Source organism: Myxocyprinus asiaticus, chromosome 31 (assembly GCF_019703515.2).
Source record: "Myxocyprinus asiaticus isolate MX2 ecotype Aquarium Trade chromosome 31, UBuf_Myxa_2, whole genome shotgun sequence".
Taxonomy (NCBI): Eukaryota; Metazoa; Chordata; class Actinopteri; order Cypriniformes; family Catostomidae; genus Myxocyprinus; species Myxocyprinus asiaticus.
Genome location: NC_059374.1, coordinates 14,913,677 through 14,936,351, shown reverse-complemented (window position 1 = coordinate 14,936,351; position 22,675 = coordinate 14,913,677). Strand labels below are relative to the sequence as shown.

Genomic DNA, 22,675 nt, shown 5'->3' with positions numbered 1-22,675 from the left:
AAGAAAAAATTTCATTTTTATTTTTATTTTTATTTTTATCTGTATTCATGTTGGGTTCATATATGTTTTTGAAATTCTTTTAAACCATTTTCATCAAAATTTTTATTTAATGACTAAAAATGTCAATAATGTATTTTCCAAAACAAATCATTATTTTTAAATTAAAATGTTTTTGAACATTTTTTTGGTTTTTTTTATTAAAACTTGGAAGGAAAGGTTTCTTGGTCTATAGCATAAACATGTCATGATTTTTAAGAAATGTATTGGCTTTGACTTCGACAGTCATGTGTTGGGTACTCTTATGATATATCATTTCCTGTTTTTTGTCACATGACAACAAAAGACCTTCTGCATATTGGTGACACCACACTGACTTTTGAGTGAATTTACACTGTGAACAAAAGTTTATCAAAAATTAGTATATTTTAAAACTTTTATATTCTAGAATTTCAAAACTTTTGAAATATTTAGACTTTTTAAACTTTTTTGTCTAAGAACGGTTGTACCACTTTGCCATTTTTTACTTTATACCCCATTATAAATGTCAGAATGATTTTTAATTCAGAAAATTCAGACATTGTGGCTCACTCTGTCAACATATTCATTGGCCCTGACACAAGTATAATAGCTAGCCTAGTTATTTTTAGCAGCATACTTTTATGTGTAAAAATTAGGGCTATGAATCGGTTACATTTTTTTATCTAATTGCACAGATTTCTGTGAATTGCGATTAACCATGGTACATGGTACATTAAAACACAATCATAAATATGTTTACTTTATATTTTGACTCAAAGAACTTCATAATTTAAATTATTATTTAAATATTTACATGTTAAAATATTCAGTTTTTTTTGCGTACACCTTTATAGTGTACACCTTTGTATGAAATCTTCAGTTTTTTGGCAATTTCAAGCATTGTATTGCCTTCATTCCTCAAAACAATGATTAACTGACAAGTTTCTAGAGAAAGCTGTTTCTTTTTTGCCATTTTTGATCTAATATTGACCTTAAGACATGCCAGTCTATTGCATACTGTGGCAACTCAAAAACAAACACAAAGACAACGTTAAGCTTCATTTAACAAACCAAATAGCTTTCAGCAGTGTTTGATATAGTGGCAAGTGATTTTCTAGTACCAAATTAGCAATTTAGCTTGATTATTCAAGGATAAGGTGTCGGAGTGATGGCTGCTGGAAATGGGGCCTGTCTAGATTTGATCAAAAATGACTTTTTTCAAATAGTGATTGTACTGTTTTTTACATCAGTAATGTTCTGACTATACTTTCTGATTAGTTGAATGCCACTTTGGTGAATTAAAGTACCAATTTCCTTCCGAAACGGCAAATCTGTACATTATTCCAAACTTTTGGCCGCCAGTGTAGTTTTCATTAAACTTCAAGGTTTAAAAAAAATTATAATCTAACTAAGGTAGAATTCAATAGCAAATGGTAGTACACATTAACATTATTGATTTGTATTTTCAGTCCATATCACAAATAAGTCTTTAAATTTTAACAAAACTTTATCTATGTCAAGCAGCTAGATAACCTAATATAAAATGTAGTGTCAACATAGCACTGGTCCAATAGTGCAAGTGATAGTGCTGTCAACTTCCCAGAGGCTATCCTTATTGTTGAGTTTTATTTTAGACTGTGTCAAGTTTTGGTCTGTTAAAAGAAGCTCTTTCCAGCTTGGCATGAATGGTTGACGTGTTCATCACTGTGGCTGTGCATGAGTTAAACTTTAATATTATAAGTCAGAGCTGGGTGAGTAACAGGCATGTGGTCACCCTCATAAACAGCACTGTCATTTGAAGATGACAGGTCAAAGCTTATTGATGCAAAAGCCTGCAGGCGGTCAGACAGAGTGACCGCTCTATGCAAACACGCCACACAGTGTGTGCTATTTTAAAGTGCAGGCCTGCGTGTACTTTGGCAGGTGCCACAGAAACGCTTTATCATTCTGACACCAAAGCTGGCTGTAAATCTCTTAAAGGGCCAGCAACTGATTTTGTGACTACACACACATCACTTTACATCAGTGTGTTTCTGCATGTTGAAACCCATTCTTACTCCCAAGGCGTTAAATACAGCCGCTTGTGCAAGAGCCCAGCACTTAAATCTTTTTTTTTTCTTCCAATTTGGAATGCCCAATTCCCACTACTTAGTAGGTCCTTGTGGTGGTGCGGTTACTCACCTCAATCCGGGTGGCCTCCGCTTCTGAGATCGTCAATCCGCTCATCTTATCACATGGCTCGTTGTGCATGACACCGCCAAGACTCACAGCATTGGAGGCTCATGCTACTCTCCGCGATCCACGCACAAATTACCACGCGCCCCATTGAGAGCGAGAACCACTAATCGCGACCACAAGGTGGTTACCCCATGTGACTCTACCCTCCCTAGCAACCGGGCCAATTTGGTTGCTTAGGAGACCTGGCTGGAGTCACTCAGCACACCCTGGATTCAAACTCGTGACTCCAGGGGTGGTAGTCAGCAGCACTTAAATCTTCACGCCGAGAGCACCTTTAGCATCCGTTCCGACGCAAGCGGCAGGTAAGACCACGGCAGCTTTATAAGGAAGGCTTCACTTTCAATCTTTGGATATTGCAATCATGTAGATCTCCTAACCCAACCCCATTCCTAAACCTAACCAATTATCTATTATTATTTGTTACATTATAAAACATGTAACAAATGGGTAAATTTAGTCACAATATTTTGGTTTACATTACATTATTATATAGATATTTATGAGCACCCGACCCCACCTCTATACCTAAATCTAACCAATTCTTAACACAATAAGCAGATAAAATACACAGTCACAATAATTTATTTTTAAAACAAATGATACAAAGGCACTATAGTACACTGCTTGGCCAAAAAAACAAAAAAGTCGCATACTCTAATATTTCATTGGACCGCCTTTAGCTTTGATTATGGCACGTTTAATGTGGCATTGTTTCGACAACCTTATGCAACGTCACAACATTTACTTCCATCCAGAGTTGCATTAATTTTTGGCCGAGATCTTGTATTGATGATGGGAAAGTCGACCCACTCCGTAAAGTCTTCTCCAGCACATCCCAAAGACTTTAAAATAGGTTAAGGTCAGGACTCTGTGGTGGCCAATTCATGTGTGAAAATGATTCATCATGCTCCCTGAACCACTCTTTCACAATTTGAGCCCGATGAATCTTGGCATTGTCGTCCTGGAATATGCCCGTGCCATCAGGGAAGAAAAAAATCCATTGATGGGATAACCTGGTCATTCAGTACATTCAGGTAGTCAGCTGACTTAATTTTATTGCCGCATAATGTTGCTGAGCCTAGACCTGACCAAATGAATCAAACTCAGATCATAACACTGCCTCCAGAGGCTTGTACAGTGGGAACTTTGTAGGGCTGCCCCCGACCAAAGACTTTCCTAGTCGACTAGTAGGAGTTAATTTAAGCCATTAGTTAACTAGTTGCATATTTATGATATTAATTTAATTACTTGACTATATTTTGGGGGGGGGGGGCATCAGAAAATGAGTTCCAGGGCTGAGAAAGAATGTTATAAGTAACATTGCTAACACTGTTCTACATTATAGAGAAATTCTAAACTGTAATAATGAGCCTTTAAAATATACATTTTACAAGCACACGCACGAAGCGAGCCTCAGCGACACCGGCAAAAGCGGTAATGATTCTGAATATGTCGGAAAAACCAGCAAGGAGACTGTCTGAACATTTTGTTAATTTATGAGAAATGCACATTAGGGTTAGGCAGAATGATCGCCAGTAGCTGATGCCTTTGACGATGCCAAGACGATATTTGGCTCATTTTCCCATGTATTAAATTATTATTATTATTAAGCTATTATTATCAAATTTATTATCAACCATGGGTTGCCGATGTAATTGGATATTGTAATTGGATATTGCGATATATATATATATATATATATATATATCGTGAAGGAGGAAACAGAACGAATTTATTCACACACATGATGTATTTTCACGGATAATGAAATACCTGACCGGCAGAGAATGCACAGATGAAGTAGGTTCTTTGCCAGAGAGATGTTGTCAACTGTTGTAAAACCATCTTTCAAAAAGCTGAACAACACACATTTTAATTGCACTTTTAATTGCACTTATTTTTTTTTCAAGTTTCATTTGAATTTTTTGTTAAAATAAATAAACAGTAAAGTTCTAAGTTTGAAATCAAGGTGTCTTGCTTTATTGTGTAAGCTTAACCCTAACCCTGCTTAACAAAATTACCCCATAGTACCACCTAGCGTCCAGCCAGCGCTAATACCGGTGTTCGTCGTTTTTATGTGGAGTTTATTCTGCGACCAACCGACCAATCAAAACTTGGTCGACCAAGGCTCTTCTCATGGACTAACCTTTGGTCGACTATCAGGGGGCAGCCCTAGAACTTTGCATGATGGATGCATCGTTTCATGTGCTTCCCTTCTTACCCTGACACGGCCATTGATTTGGAATAGGAGAATAATCTTGTCTCATCAGACCACATGATCTTTTTCCATTGCTCCACAGTCCAATCTTTATGCTCACTTGCAAATTGAAGTAATTTTTTCCGATTAGCCTCAATAACAAATGGCTTTCTTGTGGTCACACAGCTGTTTAGTCCCAATCCTGTAAGATCTCATCACATTGTGCATGTGGAAATGCTCTTACTTTCACTATTTTTACGATGTGACTTCACCAAGTGTTTTAGTGATCTCTGATCATGATCATTCGAGATTTTTTTCCGACCACATTTCTTCAGGGAAGCTGACAGTTCACCACAGTCCTTCCAGGTTTTAATAATGCGTTGGACAGTTCTTAACCCAATTCCAGTGATTTCAGCAATCTCCTTAGTTGTTTTCTTTGCTTGATGCAGGCCAATAATTTGCCCCTTCTGAAACACAGTAACATCTTTTCCACGAACACACGATACATCTTCCGACAAGATTGTTTAAGAAATGAGAAGCTACACACTGCATCAGTTAGGGTTAAAAGAACTGTTGTCAGCTGAAACATATTAATCACTGCAATAATGATTCTATCATAGGCTCTTAAGTATCTGCTTATTTAAATCCAAACAGTGACTTTTGGTCAGGCAGTGTACTATTCTAAAGCATACAATAGCCTTGTGTAAGAAACAGAGTGAAACTGAAGGTTTTAATCGCTAAAAATATTTTCCCTCTGTGAATGCAGTGACATCCTGATCCTAGCTAGGAGCTCTACCGGTCACTTCACATTCAAAAGATACATCTGAGCTTGAGCTTGTGATAGGCAAGAGCCAATGCCATTTGTCATCGTGACGTCAAAGCCAGTGTCGTAACACTAAAAAAAAAGTATCGGTACTCTGGATAATGCTAGTTTACACTACAGATATGATATGGCAGTGTGATATGTGTCTCTGGCCACTTCAGAATTTTTTGTGTTACCGGATCACCCTGGATGGATGATTTATACCAGGTGTTAAAAGGGCCTAAGTGAATGTCAGTGTGGTGTCAAATGTAAACTCTCTTATGAATCCTGTGTTTCTTAAACCACCTCTCTTTTCTGGCCCCCAAGGCTATGGTGGCGTGTTATCCTGGTAAGGGAACAGGATATGTGCGGCATGTGGACAATCCTAACGGCGATGGACGGTGCATAACCTGCATCTACTATCTGAACAAAGACTGGGATGTGAAGGTATGAAATTTACCCTCAATTCACTTGATTATTCAGTTTTTAGATTATTCAAGTGTGACATAATGAACTTCTGTGTGTACTTTCCACATGTAAGCCAGACCTTATCTTATCAGTCTGTCTGTGTGTGTATTTGCACAGGTTAATGGAGGTTTATTACAGATCTACCCTGAGGGTCGTAGTGTTGTGGCTAACATTGAGCCTCTATTTGACCGTCTGCTCATTTTCTGGTCAGACCGCCGGAACCCACATGAGGTGAAACCAGCTTTTGCAACACGGTGAGTTTTCCTGTTTCTGCAGGTCTGAATTAGCATTTTACTTCACAACAAACACGCTCACCATCGTCTGGTTATGACACAGCGTAAATGACTAAGTTCAGGCATGAAACTCTCAATCAGCTCACTCACATGTGATATGTCAAGCCAGTCGGCTCACATGGTGTAAGTTGATAGGTCGTTTGATATGTAATCGGGTAGCCAATGAACTTATGTACTCTCTCTTTGCCTAACATTTAAATGTGCTCAGTTTGCAAGTAAGCCAGTTTCACTGCAGCACGCTAAGAGAGTTTTCTCTGAAACCCTCCACCTCCCCAGCTCCACACGTCTAGATCTGCTACAGGGGGATTGCATTTATATCTGATTGTGCTGCAGCATGTCCACATGCTTAACTCAGTATGTCTGTGTATGTTCTAGCAGTAGCAAATCTCCGTACTTGCTCTACAGCAGCAGCGTAGCAGATCTAGTCCACCAATATCCTGTCAAGACCAATATCCTGTCATTATGTCATACCAACATTCACCCGCTAAATCTTTTCAAGAGTTGTCATGATTGAACTGTAGGTTATTTACTGTTTCCAGTGGTGCAACTTGTCGATTTAAAGGAATGGTTCATCCAAAATTGAAAATTCTGTCATATTTACTCACCCTAATGTCATTCCAAACCCGTATGACTTTCTTTCTTCTGCAGAACACAAAAGGAAAAATGTAAATGAATGTGCTGGTCTGTCTTTTTAATACAATGGCAGTTGATAGTGACTCAGTTTAAAGTTTAAAAAAGCACCCAAAGGGGGGCCTGGGTAGCTCAGTGGTAAAAGACACTGGCTACCACCCCTGGAATTCACTAGTTCGAATCCCAGGGCGTGCTGAGTGACTCCAGTCAAGTCTCCTAAGTAACCAAATTGGCCCGGTTGCTAGGGAGGGTAGAGTCACATGGGGTAACCTCCTCATGGTCACTATAATGTGGTTGGTTCTCGGTGGGGTGCGTGGTGAGTTGAGCATGGATGCCGCGGTGGATGGCGTGAAGCCTCCACACACGCTTTGTCTCCGTGGCAACACGCTCAACAAGCCACGTGATAAGATGCGTGGGTTGACGGTCTCAGACGCAGAGGCAGATGCGATTCGTCCTCCACCACCCGGATTGAGGCGAATCACTACGCGACTACAAGGACTTAAAAGCGCATTGGGAATTGGGCATTCCAAATTGGGTGAAAAAGGGTGAAAACCACCCCCCCAAAAGTATCATAAAATAGTCCATGCAACTTGTGTGTCATATTCCAAGTCTTTTGAAGACATATGTTTTTAAAGATTTCCTTTTTCAGTGGCATACCCAAAATTAAAGGCTTATAACTCAACAAAAAAACAAGAAGGGTCAAGTGTTTGGTATCATTTTAAAGAGAACTTTAAAAAATATATATTAATGATATAGATTATGCATTATACATTCTGATACTCTCTGAGAAACTGCTGAAAAAAACAACAACAAAAAAACCCTGAGCCAAACATTAACTTTTTTTTTTTTTTCTTATATGACATTATACATCTCTGGCTGAAAAACTGCTTTTGTTTTGTTCCCAATCAGTGAAGTCAGCTGTATCTGAGAAAAGTTTGTGTTGATATGACAAAGCAATCAAAAGTTATAGCTTTATCCTAGTGTCCAAAAACGTCTCCATGTGTCCAAAAATGTCTCCAAACAAAGAAAACATAATAATGGTACATATGAACTAATTACACATGCCGACAGGCCCATCCGAGCTAAAGGGTTAATTAATGCATGAATTATTTGTAATTAATCGCCTGCATTAACATTTTAATTTCGACAGCATTGTTTTTGCGTGATTTTTTTTTATACTATTAATAATAAACTACTGTTTATTTCCAGGTTTAAATTTGATTTGAAATCCAAGATTTTCAAAATGGACTTTTAAAGCCCACTCAATAATTGCACGGCTTGCATCTGTTTTTGTTTGAATGTGGCCTTCTTGGCTTCTAAAGTTGATTACCTTTGTACTCGAGGGTTTCTGCTAACCTCACTCCTACATGTTTCCTTCTCATGCGAGCTCCTCATCTATTAAACTGTGATCAGTCCAAACACACGCATACATAAACACTCCAACACTCATGTACACACTTATGCACTCATTTCACCTCCCTTCCCTCAGTCGTCCACCACCATTGTTCTCACACCGCTACAAACACTATTTAGGTTTTATTTGATCCTGCTCTGTAAGTGCCACACCTTCTGCTGGTCTTCCTCAGGAAGAGTGTCTGTATTGAAATAAGTTTTGTTAAACACATTAAACCCTTTATCTGTGTTTTTAGCTCTTTGTTAAACAATAAAAAAGAGCTGTTTTTACATTTACATTTAGGTTTTACATTATATGCTACATTTAGGATAATGGTAGGTGTCTCCTGTGTTTATCAACCCCTGTCACAGCTGGGGGGCGAGGTGGGGCACAGGAAAGACGTGTTTCCTGAGTGCTAGCAGCCACCGTTTCATTTGGTGCACTCGTGCCGGAAGGAGAGTGGCAGGAATAAACAAATAAAGACAAGCTAAGTGGCTCAGCGATCTGCGGAGATCAGCTAATATTGTCTTAAAGGGAGCGTTCACCCAAAATGAAAATTCTGTCATCACTGACTTACCCTCGCGTTGTTTCAAACTTGTATGGCTTTTTTATGTAGAACACACTAAGAAATGTTTGGCTGAATGTTAGGGACTGACTGAGCACTCAGTGCCGTCAATACTCTTCATAATTTCTCCTCGTGTTCCACGGAAGAAAGAAAATCATATAGGTTTGAAATGAAAAGTATATTATGCCCATTAACCCTTTCTGTGCTTTAATCTCTGGATCTTTAAATACCCAGAAGACTCCACACATCACTAACTCCTTTTAAAATAATCCCCAATTGTGTTCTTCTCTTCTTATCAGATTTGCACATGGTAGTCAACTGTCTTCTCTCAACTGGTATTGAATTTGTTTGTGTGTCTCTTGTCACAGCTACGCTATCACTGTTTGGTACTTTGATGCAAAAGAGCGAGCAGAAGCCAAGGAGAAGTACAGACTGGGTGAGTTTTGTACCTCTCAAATTAAATAAAAAACTCTTGCACAGTTTTTGCGGTGCTATTTGCAGCATTTTTATCACAAAATGTATTATCAGCATAACAGTTCAATTGAAAATTTGAATTAAATAAGTTTCAGAATTTCTTAGTATTTGGTATGACAGCATGTACTCGAGCTGTTCAAAACCTGATGATCCATGCTATCCAGAATGATTTAAAAAATGCTTCAAATACTGAGTGACTCCAGCCAGGTCTCCTAAGCAACCAAATTGGCCCGGTTGCTAGGAAGGGTAGAGTCACATGGGGTAACTTCTTCGTGGTCCCTATAATGTGGTTCTCGCTCTCGGTGGGGCACGTGGTGAGTTGTGCGTGGTTGACGTGGAGAATAGCGTGAAGCCTCCACACGCGCTATGTCTCCGTGGTAAAGCGCTCAACAAGCCATGTGATAAGATGTGCGTATTCGTCCTCCGCCACCCGGATTGAGGTGAGTCACTACACCACCACGAGGACCTCGGGGCATTCCAAATTGGGGAGAAAAAAGGGGAGAAAAATAAATAAATCTTAAAATATCATCTTGTGTGCTTTAATAGAAGCCAGAAAATCTGACCATGAAATAAAGGAATAGTTCACCCCCCAAAACAAAATTCTCTCATTTACTCACACTCATGCCATCCAAGATGTGTATGACTTTCTTTCTTCTGCAGAATGAAAACGAAGATTTTTAGAAGAATATCTCAGAAGAATAGCTCTGTAGGTCAATATAATGCAAGTGAATGGTGACCAAAACTTTGAAGCTCCAAAAAGCACATAAGGGCAGCATAAAAATAACCCATAAGACTTCAGTAGTTTAATCCATGTCTTCTGAAGCGATCTAATCAATAATAGATGAATAAAAAATGTTTCACTATAAATCTTGACATCTGCAGTCTCCTTGGCGATCATGAGGTTTTTAAGCTCAATTATGCTTCCTATAGTGTCATCTAGCGCTCTGGGCATGCTTCAAGCACTAAGAAGTATAATCGAGCTTGAAATCATGATCATGCCAAGAAACTGCAATGTTAAGATGTACAGTGAAAAAGGAGTTATATTTTAGTCTGTTCTCACCCAAAACCAGTTGATCGCTTCAGAAGACATTGATTAAACCACTGGAGTCTTATGGAATAGTTTTATGCTGTCTTTATGTGCTTTTTGGGTCTTTAAAGTTTTGGTCACCATTCACTTGCATTAAGATATTCTTCTAAAAATCTTAATTTGTGTTCTGCAGAAGAAAGAAAGTCATACACATCTGGGATGGCATGAGGGTGAGGAAATGATGAGAGAATGTTCATTTTTGGGTGAACTATCCCTTTAATGTGATATTTTTTTTTTTTTTTTTTTTGCTTAAATCTGATTAGTGACCAAGAAAAAGTGCAGAATCTTAAAAATATTTTCTTTTTGACATCATACAGTTACTTTGTTTGACATTTTTCAGAATTCTAAAAGGTCCTGTTTATTTCAGGGTTTAAATTAGATTTTGAGTCTAAAAAATCGGAAGCTGGTATAATGTGAGAAGCTGAGATGTGAGCATGCAGTCTGAATTGATTGTAATGAAAGAAGTACTGAGTGCTGTGAAATAACACAAAGACAATAAAAAGACAATTTGGTGTTTCATTTGAATTGTCCTTGCTGGTTGCATGTAAAAACAAACATAATGTGTGACCAGTGTAGTCTGAGTCACAAACGATTGACTCTAATGAGCTGAATTTGTTTTTAATGAGAGACTGTCTTAAATTTTAGCTGGGTACTTAACTTTCATGAGAGTTACTTTAGTGTAATTTCTGACTGGTTGTTCATATGAAAATGTGTAGTAGAAGATAGATATTCAGAAGAGAGTTCTGTAATAAATGTAACCAAATATTGCAGTTTTTGTTTATTATTTTGTTTAGTTTGGGGGGCAGGATTATTAAGTGAAATAAATCAGAATTATAACCAGAATCGTTAAATTCCTTGCGATTCCCATCATTAGCAACTTATTTTTAAGAACAACTTTGCCAATGTTACCTGCAATTGTTACCCTAAGTTGCTATTTCTACCTGAACTAACCTCTAAAGTTAGTTTTACTAATGTAGCCTAATGTATTCAGGTTGATTCAGTGATGTTAAATAATTGTTTTGCCTTGAATACCACTTTGTTCTTCACAGCTACTGGACAGAAAGGAGTTCAAGTGCCTGTCACTCAGAGCAACATGACCTGAATCGCAGCCAGCTGAGGGAGCACTCAAGTGCATCCTGTTCTTGTGTATGCCAACCTATGCAGCTACGTGATTGGCCGTTTCAAGAGGAGATGCAGGAAGCACAACAAACATGCCTTTGTGGCATCAAACACCCAATTGGAGACATCTCCTTTGATTTGATTGGTCCTCTGAGTGCACAAAAGACTGTTTTTGAATGAAGACCACTAACAGAGGTGTCTGTCAAACTTGGGATGGTCACGACTCTGAAAGGCTGGTGGGAATTGCTGATTTTTCTCACCCTGTGGAAAGTCAACAGCAGAAATGTAACAGAATAAGAAGGGACCCAAGTTACTGTATTGAGTAATTGCTGTATTTTCTGTAATAAGAATTAAAATATCCAAGCTCACCCTTGCTTTTCACAAATGTACTCCCCTGTGAGTAAGTGGGTTAGATGAGCTTTTCCAGTGGCCTTTGAGCTAACTCAGATTGACAGGAAATGAGGAGGTGAGACTGGAAGACTCAACGTGTCATATCCTGTTTAACTCTGTGAATGTGCAGCCAGCTTTAAGGGATATTTCACCCAAAAATGACAATTCTGTCATTTACTCATTTACTCACACACACGTTGTTCCAAATCTTTCTTTCTTCTGTGGAACACAAAAGGAGATGTCCTCAGTCACCATTCACTTTCATTGTATCTTTTTTTTCATATAATGAAGTGGTGACTGAGGCTAACATTCTGCCTAACATCTCCTTTTGTGTTCCACCAAAAGAAAGTCGTACGGGTTTGGAACGACATGAGAAGTAAATGATGACAGAATTTTCATTTTTGCGTGAGCTGTTACTTTAACACTGAGTTCTCAATAGGTCATGAATAATTACCTATTAATAGTAACATAAACAAATTATAAATATAAAATATGAATAATAACATAAAATAATAAACAATAACATTGTACAGAACATTTCAGAAGTGATCGTAATCCATAATGATTGCCTGTTTTGGGGCCTGAGAAATAGGAAAACTTCAGTGGTGAATTCACTAAAAATGAATAGCATCTGTAAGTGCAGTCTGCTTTGCTTAATAAATTATGCATATCAGTTGATGCCACAAACACGCCCACAAAATTAATGCGGAATGCAATTTGCACAATGCAATTCTCGATCTTGCAGATCGGTTCTGAGTGATAGGTTGTGGAGGATACAGAAGACTACAGCTTTACTGGGACTGTACAGCGTCACTCTACCACTGTGATCCAGATATTTGAATCAGCTTTTTAAATTGCCAAAAGGCACATGACTACACCACACATCATTTGATCATCATTTGATAAATTACTGCTGCCATGATCGCTCCAAAATGTATACTAACTTAACTTTAAAACACAATTACAAAAAAATAACGCCTGCTTTCTGTGGCCAGGGATAACGTCACAATAAGTGCGGCAGAAAAATAGCACTGACGTTTGTGAATGTTGCGCAATCTGCGATGAGCCTAATTTGCATAGAAGAGAGGCGTTTCTGCCGAGAAATAAATAATAATTAATTAGATATACACGGAGCAGCACTGTATTTGTACAAATAGATGGTTAAATTGATAGTTCATCCCAAAATATGTTACCATCAGTAGTTTAGCCTAAGTCACCATTCACGTTCATTGCATCTTTAATCCACAAAATAAAAAGTGAATGGTGACTAAGGCTAACATTCTGTCTGACATCTTCTTTTGTGCACCACAGAATAAAGTCCAACAGGTTTGGAACAACATTAGGGTGAGTCAGACTAATCACTGTGAATTTGGCAACAGCTGGTTAAAATTCAAAACACTGCCCCCAGTGGACGAAGCCGGATTTTGTGAGGTGAAATGTCCACAGAGGGGCACCAAAAGCGAGTTGTATCTTTATTTATAAATTGTCATACAGTCAAAAGCGATGAATATTTATTAACTCTACCCCCTAACCAAAACCCTAACCCTAAACCTAAATGCAAGTGGAGTAAAAATGTAATTTCAGAGTGAAAATGCAACGTGATGTCAGTAGAAGACTATGGCGACCTGGCCGTAAACATATTTGAATAGATGCAAAAATTTCTGATGGGGGATGCCATTTGTCAGTAATTTGGCAGAATGGGGTCGAATTCAGGGTACATGAACATTTGAAAGCAGCATGTCGATTTGCAGTGTGATCATGTTGGGTGCGTGCATGATGACAGAATTTTCATTTTTGGGTGAACTATATTTTAAAATTGTGTGACGAAATACCACACACCACAGTGCCGCAACTGTTTAGTGAGTTCGCCCCATCAGTTTTCATCCGATAGCTAATTGAAGCCCATTGCCGCTCCTTAATTTACAATCTGCAGGATGTATGTTGTGTAGCACAAAGTTCAAAACAGGGTGATTGTGACCATTTTTTATCATGCGTGTGTTTGTGAAATAATGTAAAACTGTTTCTTAGCCTCTCTTTATTGCTTAGCTCTGCCTGTAACAATGTTTCTCTATACTACATATATAGAGTGTAATACTGCTGCATGCTAGCTCGGCTTTAAAGAGTTTTTCATTGTGTATAGGGATGCACTTATGAAAGGGAGAGCTGACAATCTCCTTTTCACCTCAGAGAGGCGCTATACATCAAAATGGATGAATATAGGGCTCTTTACAGATTATGGCAACGTTTCTTATTAGGTGACCCGGGCAATACAACAAACTCATTCTACCAGGTGTCCATTTGTGCACTACCCTTGTGCCTACAACTCTCCAGAGGGCATTGCAGGTTCGATATTTTAAAGGGCTATGTTTGGAATAGAATACTAGCACACTGCACTGTATACACGGCTAGTTATTATTTTTTTTAAATAGTATGTTAAACAGGAGGCATTGTGCAAAGATAAATATTTCAAACAGAGGTATGCCGAAAGGATATCCCTCATTACGTGCATATTTAATATCATCTCGGAAATAAAAATGGTTAATTTTTGCATTTTTTAAATACAGTTTTGGATTTTTTAAAAAATGCTCAGTATGATCAAACGTAAGTAAAAAAAAAGATTTTTAAAAATTGTGGCTGATATTACTTACGGTTCATTCGACACACTGCAAATGTAGGTAATCCTATGCAATGCAAAGTATACATACTATATACTGCATTTGAAATTGTAAAAACAGTATGCTAGTATGCTGTTCCGAACAAAGCCACAGTAGATAAGACTTAACGCAATGAAACGGCACAGAGCAGAAGATTATGCTTTTATTCAAAAAGAAAACAACTGGACAATTATTCTCCAAGCATACCATAACAGATGGAGAGTATACAGTAGTAATGACCTGTTCTGTGTTTGGGTGCCATAAAGGTTGCCAGAGAAGTGACCTGTAAAGCACTTTATCATAGAATGAGTGATGTTTGAATGAGAGCGAATGAAACAAAAGCTATGGAAAGAAAATGCATTGTGCCGTGTAACAATATGAAACCTAAATCTACTGATAACAAAAAAGATGTTTGCTTAACCTTTCTGAGTTTTGCAGTATTTAATTAAAATGTGTCAGATTTTGTACAACTGACCTATATGTCCTTTTTCTCTTACTTTGATATACGTTGGATGGTTTTTAGGAAACCTTGCCATGTGTACCAGAAAATATCTGAATAGAAAAGTGAATAAAGTGAATTTTAGCCTTTTATTTGAAAAGGTTACTGCTGAACTTTCACAAACTTATATTTTGCACCTCAGGCCTGAAGTACAAGGGCTGTAATAGTCAAAGAGTGAGTAAACTCAGGTTGTATGCTTTGGTATGCCTTCTAATAACTCATTGGTTAGAATTGAGAAAAAAAAAAAAACATATAATTTAGCTTTTAAAACCGGTTTAAATATTTTGTTCTTAAGACCTATAGCCCTTTTAATTCAGAATCAGAATCAGCTTTATTGCCAGGTATGCTTACTCATACAAGGAATTTGTCTTGGTGACAGGAGCTTCCAGTGTACAACAATACAAAAACAGCAGCAAGACATAGATAATAATAAAAAATAGTTATACACATAGGTACATACACACACAGACACACACATACATACATACATACACACATACACATACGTAGTGCAATCTAATACAAAAAAAGATTACTAAACACAGGACAAACAAACAAAAACAACAAAAAAATAGAAGCGTTCCACACCAAGGCGGCCATCCTCGGCACCATCATGTAGGCCTTATTGTAATGACAGGGACCAGGCAAAATGGCTGACACTCTGATTATTTTGTTTTAAAATATATATATTTTAATAGTTAATTTGAAATAAACACTAAAGAGTTAAATCTATAACATAATGTGCCTAAATTTTAGTATTCTGTTAATTATATCAGTAGTCATAGGGGTACGTACAGTATAGCACACAAATGGCACCATTTCATATGGCCCATTTTTTGTGTCTGATTTTTAGGACTGTTGATTTAACGCATTAATTCAGTGCAATTAATTATATATTTATATCACAGCAGTGAGCAAGAGTGCGACATGACCCTACATCAGCACTGCTGTGATTCAGCTGCAGGTTGAGTGCTGTAGGTAATCACAGCAGTGCTGATTTAGGGCCATATAGCACTTTTGCTCGTGTGATATTGCTTATATACAACAGTTCAGTGAACAAGTACATTTAAAAAAATAAGGAAAAACTGAGTATGGTCACAAAAAACACATTTGTGCTTGGAACTACTTTCTTACGCGATGGATCAGAATCTGCCGTTGCTCGTTCAAACCAAATGATGCATCCAAGCCTCTCAAAAACACTTCACAGAACTACTAGTATCACAGCTTGGGCTGTTTCTAAAATGTTATTGGAGAAACGAGGATGTGTGTGTGTGTGTGTGTGTGTGTGTGTGTGAGAGAGAGAGAGAGAGAGAGAGAGAGAGAGAGAGATGGAGCGTGCGCAATCACCTGTTGATGATGCTGTAGTCTGTTTGTCAGCTTTCTGAATATAATGTCATTCTGGTGAAATGTATCCTATTTTCTCACTGGAAAAATAGCCGTCTGAACGGGGGTATACCTCTCTATTTCACAGTAGCTGGTGTTCAAGAATCTTTCACTATAGAAACCGCAATCTCCTCTGCCATTTTGTCCTCTCCAAGGTGGAAAATCTGGTAAGAGGTAAGCAAGTGCCTTGAGTTTATGTAATTTATCAGTCTGTTGTGTCTCTCAGCTGTGATGAGCCTCAATGCTGAAGTTGTTAGTATAAAGCTGTTTAAAGCTATTTCCTAGCTTTAGTAGTGTAGTAGTAATACGAGCGATCAAGGAGCACTGTTGAACATAAACACTGAGTGATGTTGACTCACTTCACGTCACCAACTGGCTCATACTACACACAAAAATGGTCTTTTGCCTCCACCTGCTGGCTAAAATATGTAATGTCACAAAATTAAATGTAAAGAGACAGATGGCTCTTAACACATCTGCACTGCTCTTACACTTTAGTTTGGAATGGCACGAACACAAGCAGAGTGATACACACAGTGAAGCGTCCGAGTGCTGATGGTGTGAGACCATAAGTACTCATTGAACATCTCTTGTCCAATCAGATTCGAGGACTGGAACTAACTATTGTGTGTGTGTGTGTATATATATATATATATATATATATATATATATATATATATAATGTTAAAAGACAAAACTCATTATATACGATTGTTAATCAAAGTGGTAAAATGACTGGATCAAAACAGATTAGCTTGTCAAATGTTTTGAGAGATTTGTGTTGCAAAAAAGCCAGAGCCATTTTTCCGATCAAAACCGCCTACACTCACATTTGCTGCTACTGAGGTTGAGGTACAGGTAGGTTTAGGGTTAGGGTTTAGATTAGGGTTGGGTTTAGGGGTAAGGTAAACAGTGTAACTACAGATGTAATTACACGTATTTACATAATAAGTACATTGTAGCAAATGCTTAAGTACATAGTAGTTAAAGAGCACTTAATTGGCCATTGGGACATTCCCAGGTGGGCCGGTCGAGAAGTGGACCGGTCAGTCGAGTTTTGGGTTGAGTAGTGGGCCACTCTCCCCCCATCGGAGCACGAAACAATCAAGAATCAGATGCTTGTCCAACTTTTATTATTAGGCACTGTCATTTTCTACTGCGCACGTGAAACACGAAAAGCCAAATACTCCAAAAGTGTGTCGAAACGGCGCTAGCCGATTAAACCGTGCAGTGCATTTGCCAGGGGACCCATCTCTCTTAAAGGGGCGGTCACACTACACTTTGCGCTCCAATAACTCCCATGGTCTCTGTACTCTCTTTTACATTTTTTTCAATTTTTTATGTTTTGGTCAATCGTCCGATTGAAGGCGGTGTGCATCATTTCTTGCTGTATGTCATCATAGACTCTTTTTTCCTTTGCGATCTCTAGTTTATCTCCATAGAAGACCATTAGCAAGTAGAGTGCTCATTACCTCCGCGTTTCCTGAATGCTTTTGATGTCATTTTTATTGTTGTTATAGAGTAAAGAAGTACTCCTTGCTGCAGACAGAAGCTAGCCAAATTGTTGTTTTTTTATAAAACTTCATCTGGTGACAAAACAGTATCCCGCCCTCCGCACCCTGGTGTAATTGGTTCCTGCTAAGAGATCAGCAAGCTATTGGGGCCAGTGCGGAACCAGTTTTTCCAAGTGTATCTGTTTGTGTCCCGCAAGATGACAAGAAACACCCACGACATGACACGCCCACTCTAAGTAACACCCCCCTTGGATAATAAAGTGATTCTATTGGCAAAAAGAACAATTAAAATCCAATGCAATTGCTTCATAATTTAAGCTGTCTTAACTGTGAAAATATAACAAAAAATTACTTTAAAATTATATGTCACATATCATATTATTAAACCAAAGATATATGTAAATTGTGAAATTAAACATCTATCTGTTCTGTTTTCTCCAGTAAGCTCACGAGCTAGCCAGTTAGCCTGTTAGCTTAGTATACCGCTGGCTTATTCTCCTCTTAATTTTCATAACATTTCTAATCACGGTCGCCACCTAGTGACACGGCAGTATGATTGTATTGACTAGAACTTTGCTGTATATTTTAAAAAAGGTTGCTGTATATTTAACCCTTTGGGACATTTTGGGACATTTTTGTCTTTTTCATTTTTGTTTTTTCGATAATTTTGGCTGTGTTAATGCCAACGGCATACATTTTGCCAAAGGTGTGTATTTTGGGGGGAATTTTGATATTTCAACCTCATTTCCTAAAATACATCTATAATACACTGTGTACACAAAATATTTACACTCAGGACCTTCAGGACAAAAATGTCCCTATTGAAACCCATTAAAACTGCAATATTTTATCCCAGTGCCATTAAAGCATAAAATCATGAATTCTATTATATTTGTTTGCTGTATTATAGAGCACTGCAGGCCAATTAAAAATTGTATGCAGCTAAAATTGTGTGGGTGTATTGGTATGGATGTTAGAGTGTGTAAAAAAATTAACTAATTGAATGTGTAAAATAATATTAATATATAATATTATTATGGCAGTTTTTTGACGCAGACATTTTTGTCCTCGAAGGACCTCTGAGTAACTTTATTTATTGACGCACAAGGGTTAATCATTTTACGAACTTTTTTTATTTTTTAATCTTTGTGGTTAGGGTTAGGTTTAGGCATACGGGTAAGTGTAGGGTTGCTGCAGGACTCAAACACAAAATATTTATGATTCTGACATCCAACTGTTGCAAGACTCAAGCATTTCGCTGGTTATTTAAAGGGGGGTGTAATTTGTAGTGGCCATGTCTTTTCTGCGGTGGAAACGTGTGGAACAGTTCCAGAATTCGCACCGGCCCAGGAACCCTCCCCCGATCCATGTCTGTTGAAAATGGCTACCATTCAAATGCATCCGAATGTGCGAGACCGAAAACACAAGCTCATCGAAAATGTCGAAAACATAAGAAATTTTGTCCTCCGCTGCGTAAAAGTGTTCAAGATTGGCGAAATCTGACCTGCAAAACCATATGACGAGAGGACGTGTGACCAATAGAAGATCAGGACATCACACCTTAACCTCTTGACTCAATAAAATAATACATTTTCAAAGCTGCATATTTTATTGTTGCAGGAAAGTGAGTAGACAATATATATTAACATTTTAAGTGTAATATTATTTGTTATTTGTTTATTATTTACTTACACCAGAAGTCCTTCCGCATGACATCTTATCCTGGTCCGTTGCGTTGTCCGAAATAATTTTGCGTGCTCAAAGCCTAGTGTGACCGCCTCTTTAGCCACCTATATGTTTTAAAATTGCTTTGCAAATTTTTTTAATGAGGAAAAATATTACTAAGTGCACCTTTAACTATTATTACCTAATATTAACTATTACTACTACAAAACTACAGGGTACTGCTTATCTTTTAACTAGTACAATGGATTGATAACATTGAAAAACGATGCTTCAGTTGATAAGTGCTTGTATTTTCAAACAGAAAGCCGGTTCTATATCAGTCTAGTTTTGAGTTACTCAGCTGCAGGAGAGATATCAGTCCTGGTATGTGTTTAACCTTATCCGGTCCAAGCACTGATGGAGTGCTGAGTGCTGAGTCCACACTCTCTCTCTCTCTCTCTCTCTCTCTCTCTCTCTCTCTCTCTCTCTCTCTCTCTCTCTCTGTGTGTGTGTGTGTGTGTGTGTGTGTGTGTGTGTGTGTGTGCAAGCTGCTCTTTGCTCTTGGGGTTTGGATGTTTCTCAGCTGACCATTTTGTCTCATACATGATGTTTATATGTAAGTTGCAAGAGTTTATATGTAAGAATTAGTTGTTTCAACATGCCTGGAGAGAAAACATTAACTCAAATAAAAAGGCAAGCATTGTTGTAACATATTTCCAGGCCTGTAAAAATAATGTGGACACTTTCTGGATGTGGTATTTCAAATGTTAGTGGTATATGGTTAAAATTAACTTCGTACATCCACTAAAAATCCCTTTGGGACCAGCTGATTAAAAGTTATGACAGAAATGGCTAGGAAAAGTGAAGTTAGTTTTGAGAAAACTTCTTTTGAGTCAAGCACCAGTTGTTTCCATGTGCCACTTGGTTTGATACTTTGTTTCCTATTGCAATGAAATACAGTAATTTTTAAGTGTGGCTTAGATAACTTAAAATGTTTGGGGCCATTGTATAATCTACAAATAAACACAAACATTTGTTCACATAATGGCTATAAACATACTTTGGAAAGAAGTCAGCAAAAGAAACCTCGGGAGTGCTTATCATTTATAAGGTGTTTTAAATAAACTTTTAAATAAAAGTCTGCTGTCAACGTGAAGGGATTGCATCATTGTGTGACAACCCAGAGACTCAAAGCTTTGTGACTCTTTATATCAAAGGCAATTCCTCACACACATACAGTACATATAAACACACACAAACACACACACACACACTGTCCCGTCTTTCCTGTTACGCCCACACCTCTTTAGTATTCCTCAACTTTCCCTTCTGAATAGTGTAAAAAATAATAATAATAATAATAATAATATTTTTTTTTTATAACTGCTTGCTTACCAAAAGTGTATAGGGCCATTAAAGACCATAGATATGTAAGTGTCGTTTTTTCCCCCTTCCATAAATCATATTTTTATGATTATTTCATATCTATAAAAGTTGACATACCCTTGAATGTTTGGCCTTTTTACAGACACACAAGGTGACACACACAGGTTTAAATGGCAATTAAAGGTTAATTTCCCACACCTGTGGCTTTTTAAATTGCAATTAGTGTCTGTGTATAAATAGTCAATGAGTTTGTTAGCTCTCACGTGGATGCACTGAGCAGGCTAGATACTGAGCCATGAGGAGCAGAAAAGAACTGTCAAAAGATCTGCGTAACAAGGTAATGGAACTAAATAAAGATGGAAAAGGATATAAAAAGATATCCAAAGCCTTGAAAATGCCAGTCAGTACTGTTCAATCACTTATTAAGAAGTGGAAAATCTCTTGATACCAAGCCAAGTTCAGGTAGACCAAGAAAGATTTCAGCCACAACTGCCAGAAGAATTGTTCGGGATACAAAGAAAAACCCACAGGTAACCTCAGGAGAAATACAGGCTGCTCTGGAAAAAGACGGTGTGGTTGTTTCAAGGAGCACAATACAACGATACTTGATCGTCAAAAATGAGCTGCCTTTACTGCACCAATGCCACAAAAAAGCCCGGTTACAATGTGCCCGACAACACCTTGACACGCCTCACAGCTTCTGGCACACTGTAATTTGGAGTGACGAGACCAAAATAAAGCTTTATGGTCACAACCATAAGCACTATGTTTGGAGAGGGGTCAACAAGGCCTATAGTGAAAAGAATACCATCCCCACTGTGAAGCATGGTGGTGGCTCATTGATGATTTGGGGGTGTGTGAGCTCTAAAGTCACGGGGAATCTTGTGAAAATTGATGGCAAGGTGAATGCAGCATGTTATCAGAAAATACTGGCAGACAATTTGCATTCTTCTGCACGAAAGCTGCGAATGGGATGCTCTTGGACTTTCCAGTATGACAATGACCCTAAGCACAAGGCCAAGTTGACCCTCCAGTGGTTACAGCAGAAAAAGATGAAGGTTCTGGAGTGGCCATCACAGTCTCCTGACCTTAATATCATCGAGCCACTCTGGGAAGATCTCAAACGTGCGGTTCATGCAAGACGACCAAAGACTTTGCATGACCTGGAGGCATTTTGCCAAGACGAATGGGCAGCTATACCACCTGCAAGAATTTGGGGCCTCATAGACAACTATTACAAAAGACTGCACGCTGTCATTGATGCTAAAGGGGGCAATACACAGTATTAAGAACTAAGGGTATGCAGACTTTTGAACAGGGGTCATTTCATTTTTTTCATTGTTGCCATGTTTTGTTTTATGATTGTGCCATTCTGTTATAACCTACAGTTAAATATGAATCCCATTAGAAATAAAAAAAATTTGTTTTGCCTGCTCACTCATGTTTTCTTTAAAAATGGTAAATATATGATCAATTCTCCAAGGGTATGCAAACTTTTGAGCACAAATGTATATATTTTTTGTTTATTACAATACAAAATGAGTAGGCTACTATATTTATACAAATGACTACTACATCATGTTGAGTTTCTGTGTGACAATGAATTATCAGTATTCCATATATACGTGTCGTGTACACATACAGTACATATTATACATGCTATTTCTTACTCAAGGTGGTGCTCATGTTTCAGTGATTGATTTGATTTACATTTGACATTGCTAGCTGATGTAGAAACAACACTGAAGTAAACTACAGCAAGTGTAACACATGAACGGTATGAACGGTATGTAAAAGTATTGATCATTGTTAGTTAATGTTAACTAATGTTGTTAACTTATGTTAACAAATGGAACCTTGTTGCAGGGCCGTAGCTAGTGGGGTGAAAGGTGGTAATGAT

At 37.9% G+C, this 22,675-nt stretch overlaps 1 protein-coding gene across 2 annotated transcripts in view; it reads left to right on the top strand.

Moving 5' to 3' along the window:
• LOC127421895 (prolyl hydroxylase EGLN2-like) overlaps nucleotides 1-14,802 on the top strand; it is a 33,595-nt gene extending 18,793 nt beyond the window's left edge. For both annotated transcript variants that reach the window (XM_051665102.1, XM_051665101.1), the window contains 4 exons: nucleotides 5,583-5,702; nucleotides 5,841-5,977; nucleotides 8,973-9,040; nucleotides 11,215-14,802. In XM_051665102.1, the coding sequence (XP_051521062.1) occupies nucleotides 5,583-5,702; nucleotides 5,841-5,977; nucleotides 8,973-9,040; nucleotides 11,215-11,267 (378 nt within the window). In that variant the 3' untranslated portion in view covers nucleotides 11,268-14,802. The remainder of the gene's footprint in view (nucleotides 1-5,582; nucleotides 5,703-5,840; nucleotides 5,978-8,972; nucleotides 9,041-11,214) is intronic.
• The last annotated feature ends 7,873 nt before the right edge of the window (nucleotides 14,803-22,675 follow it).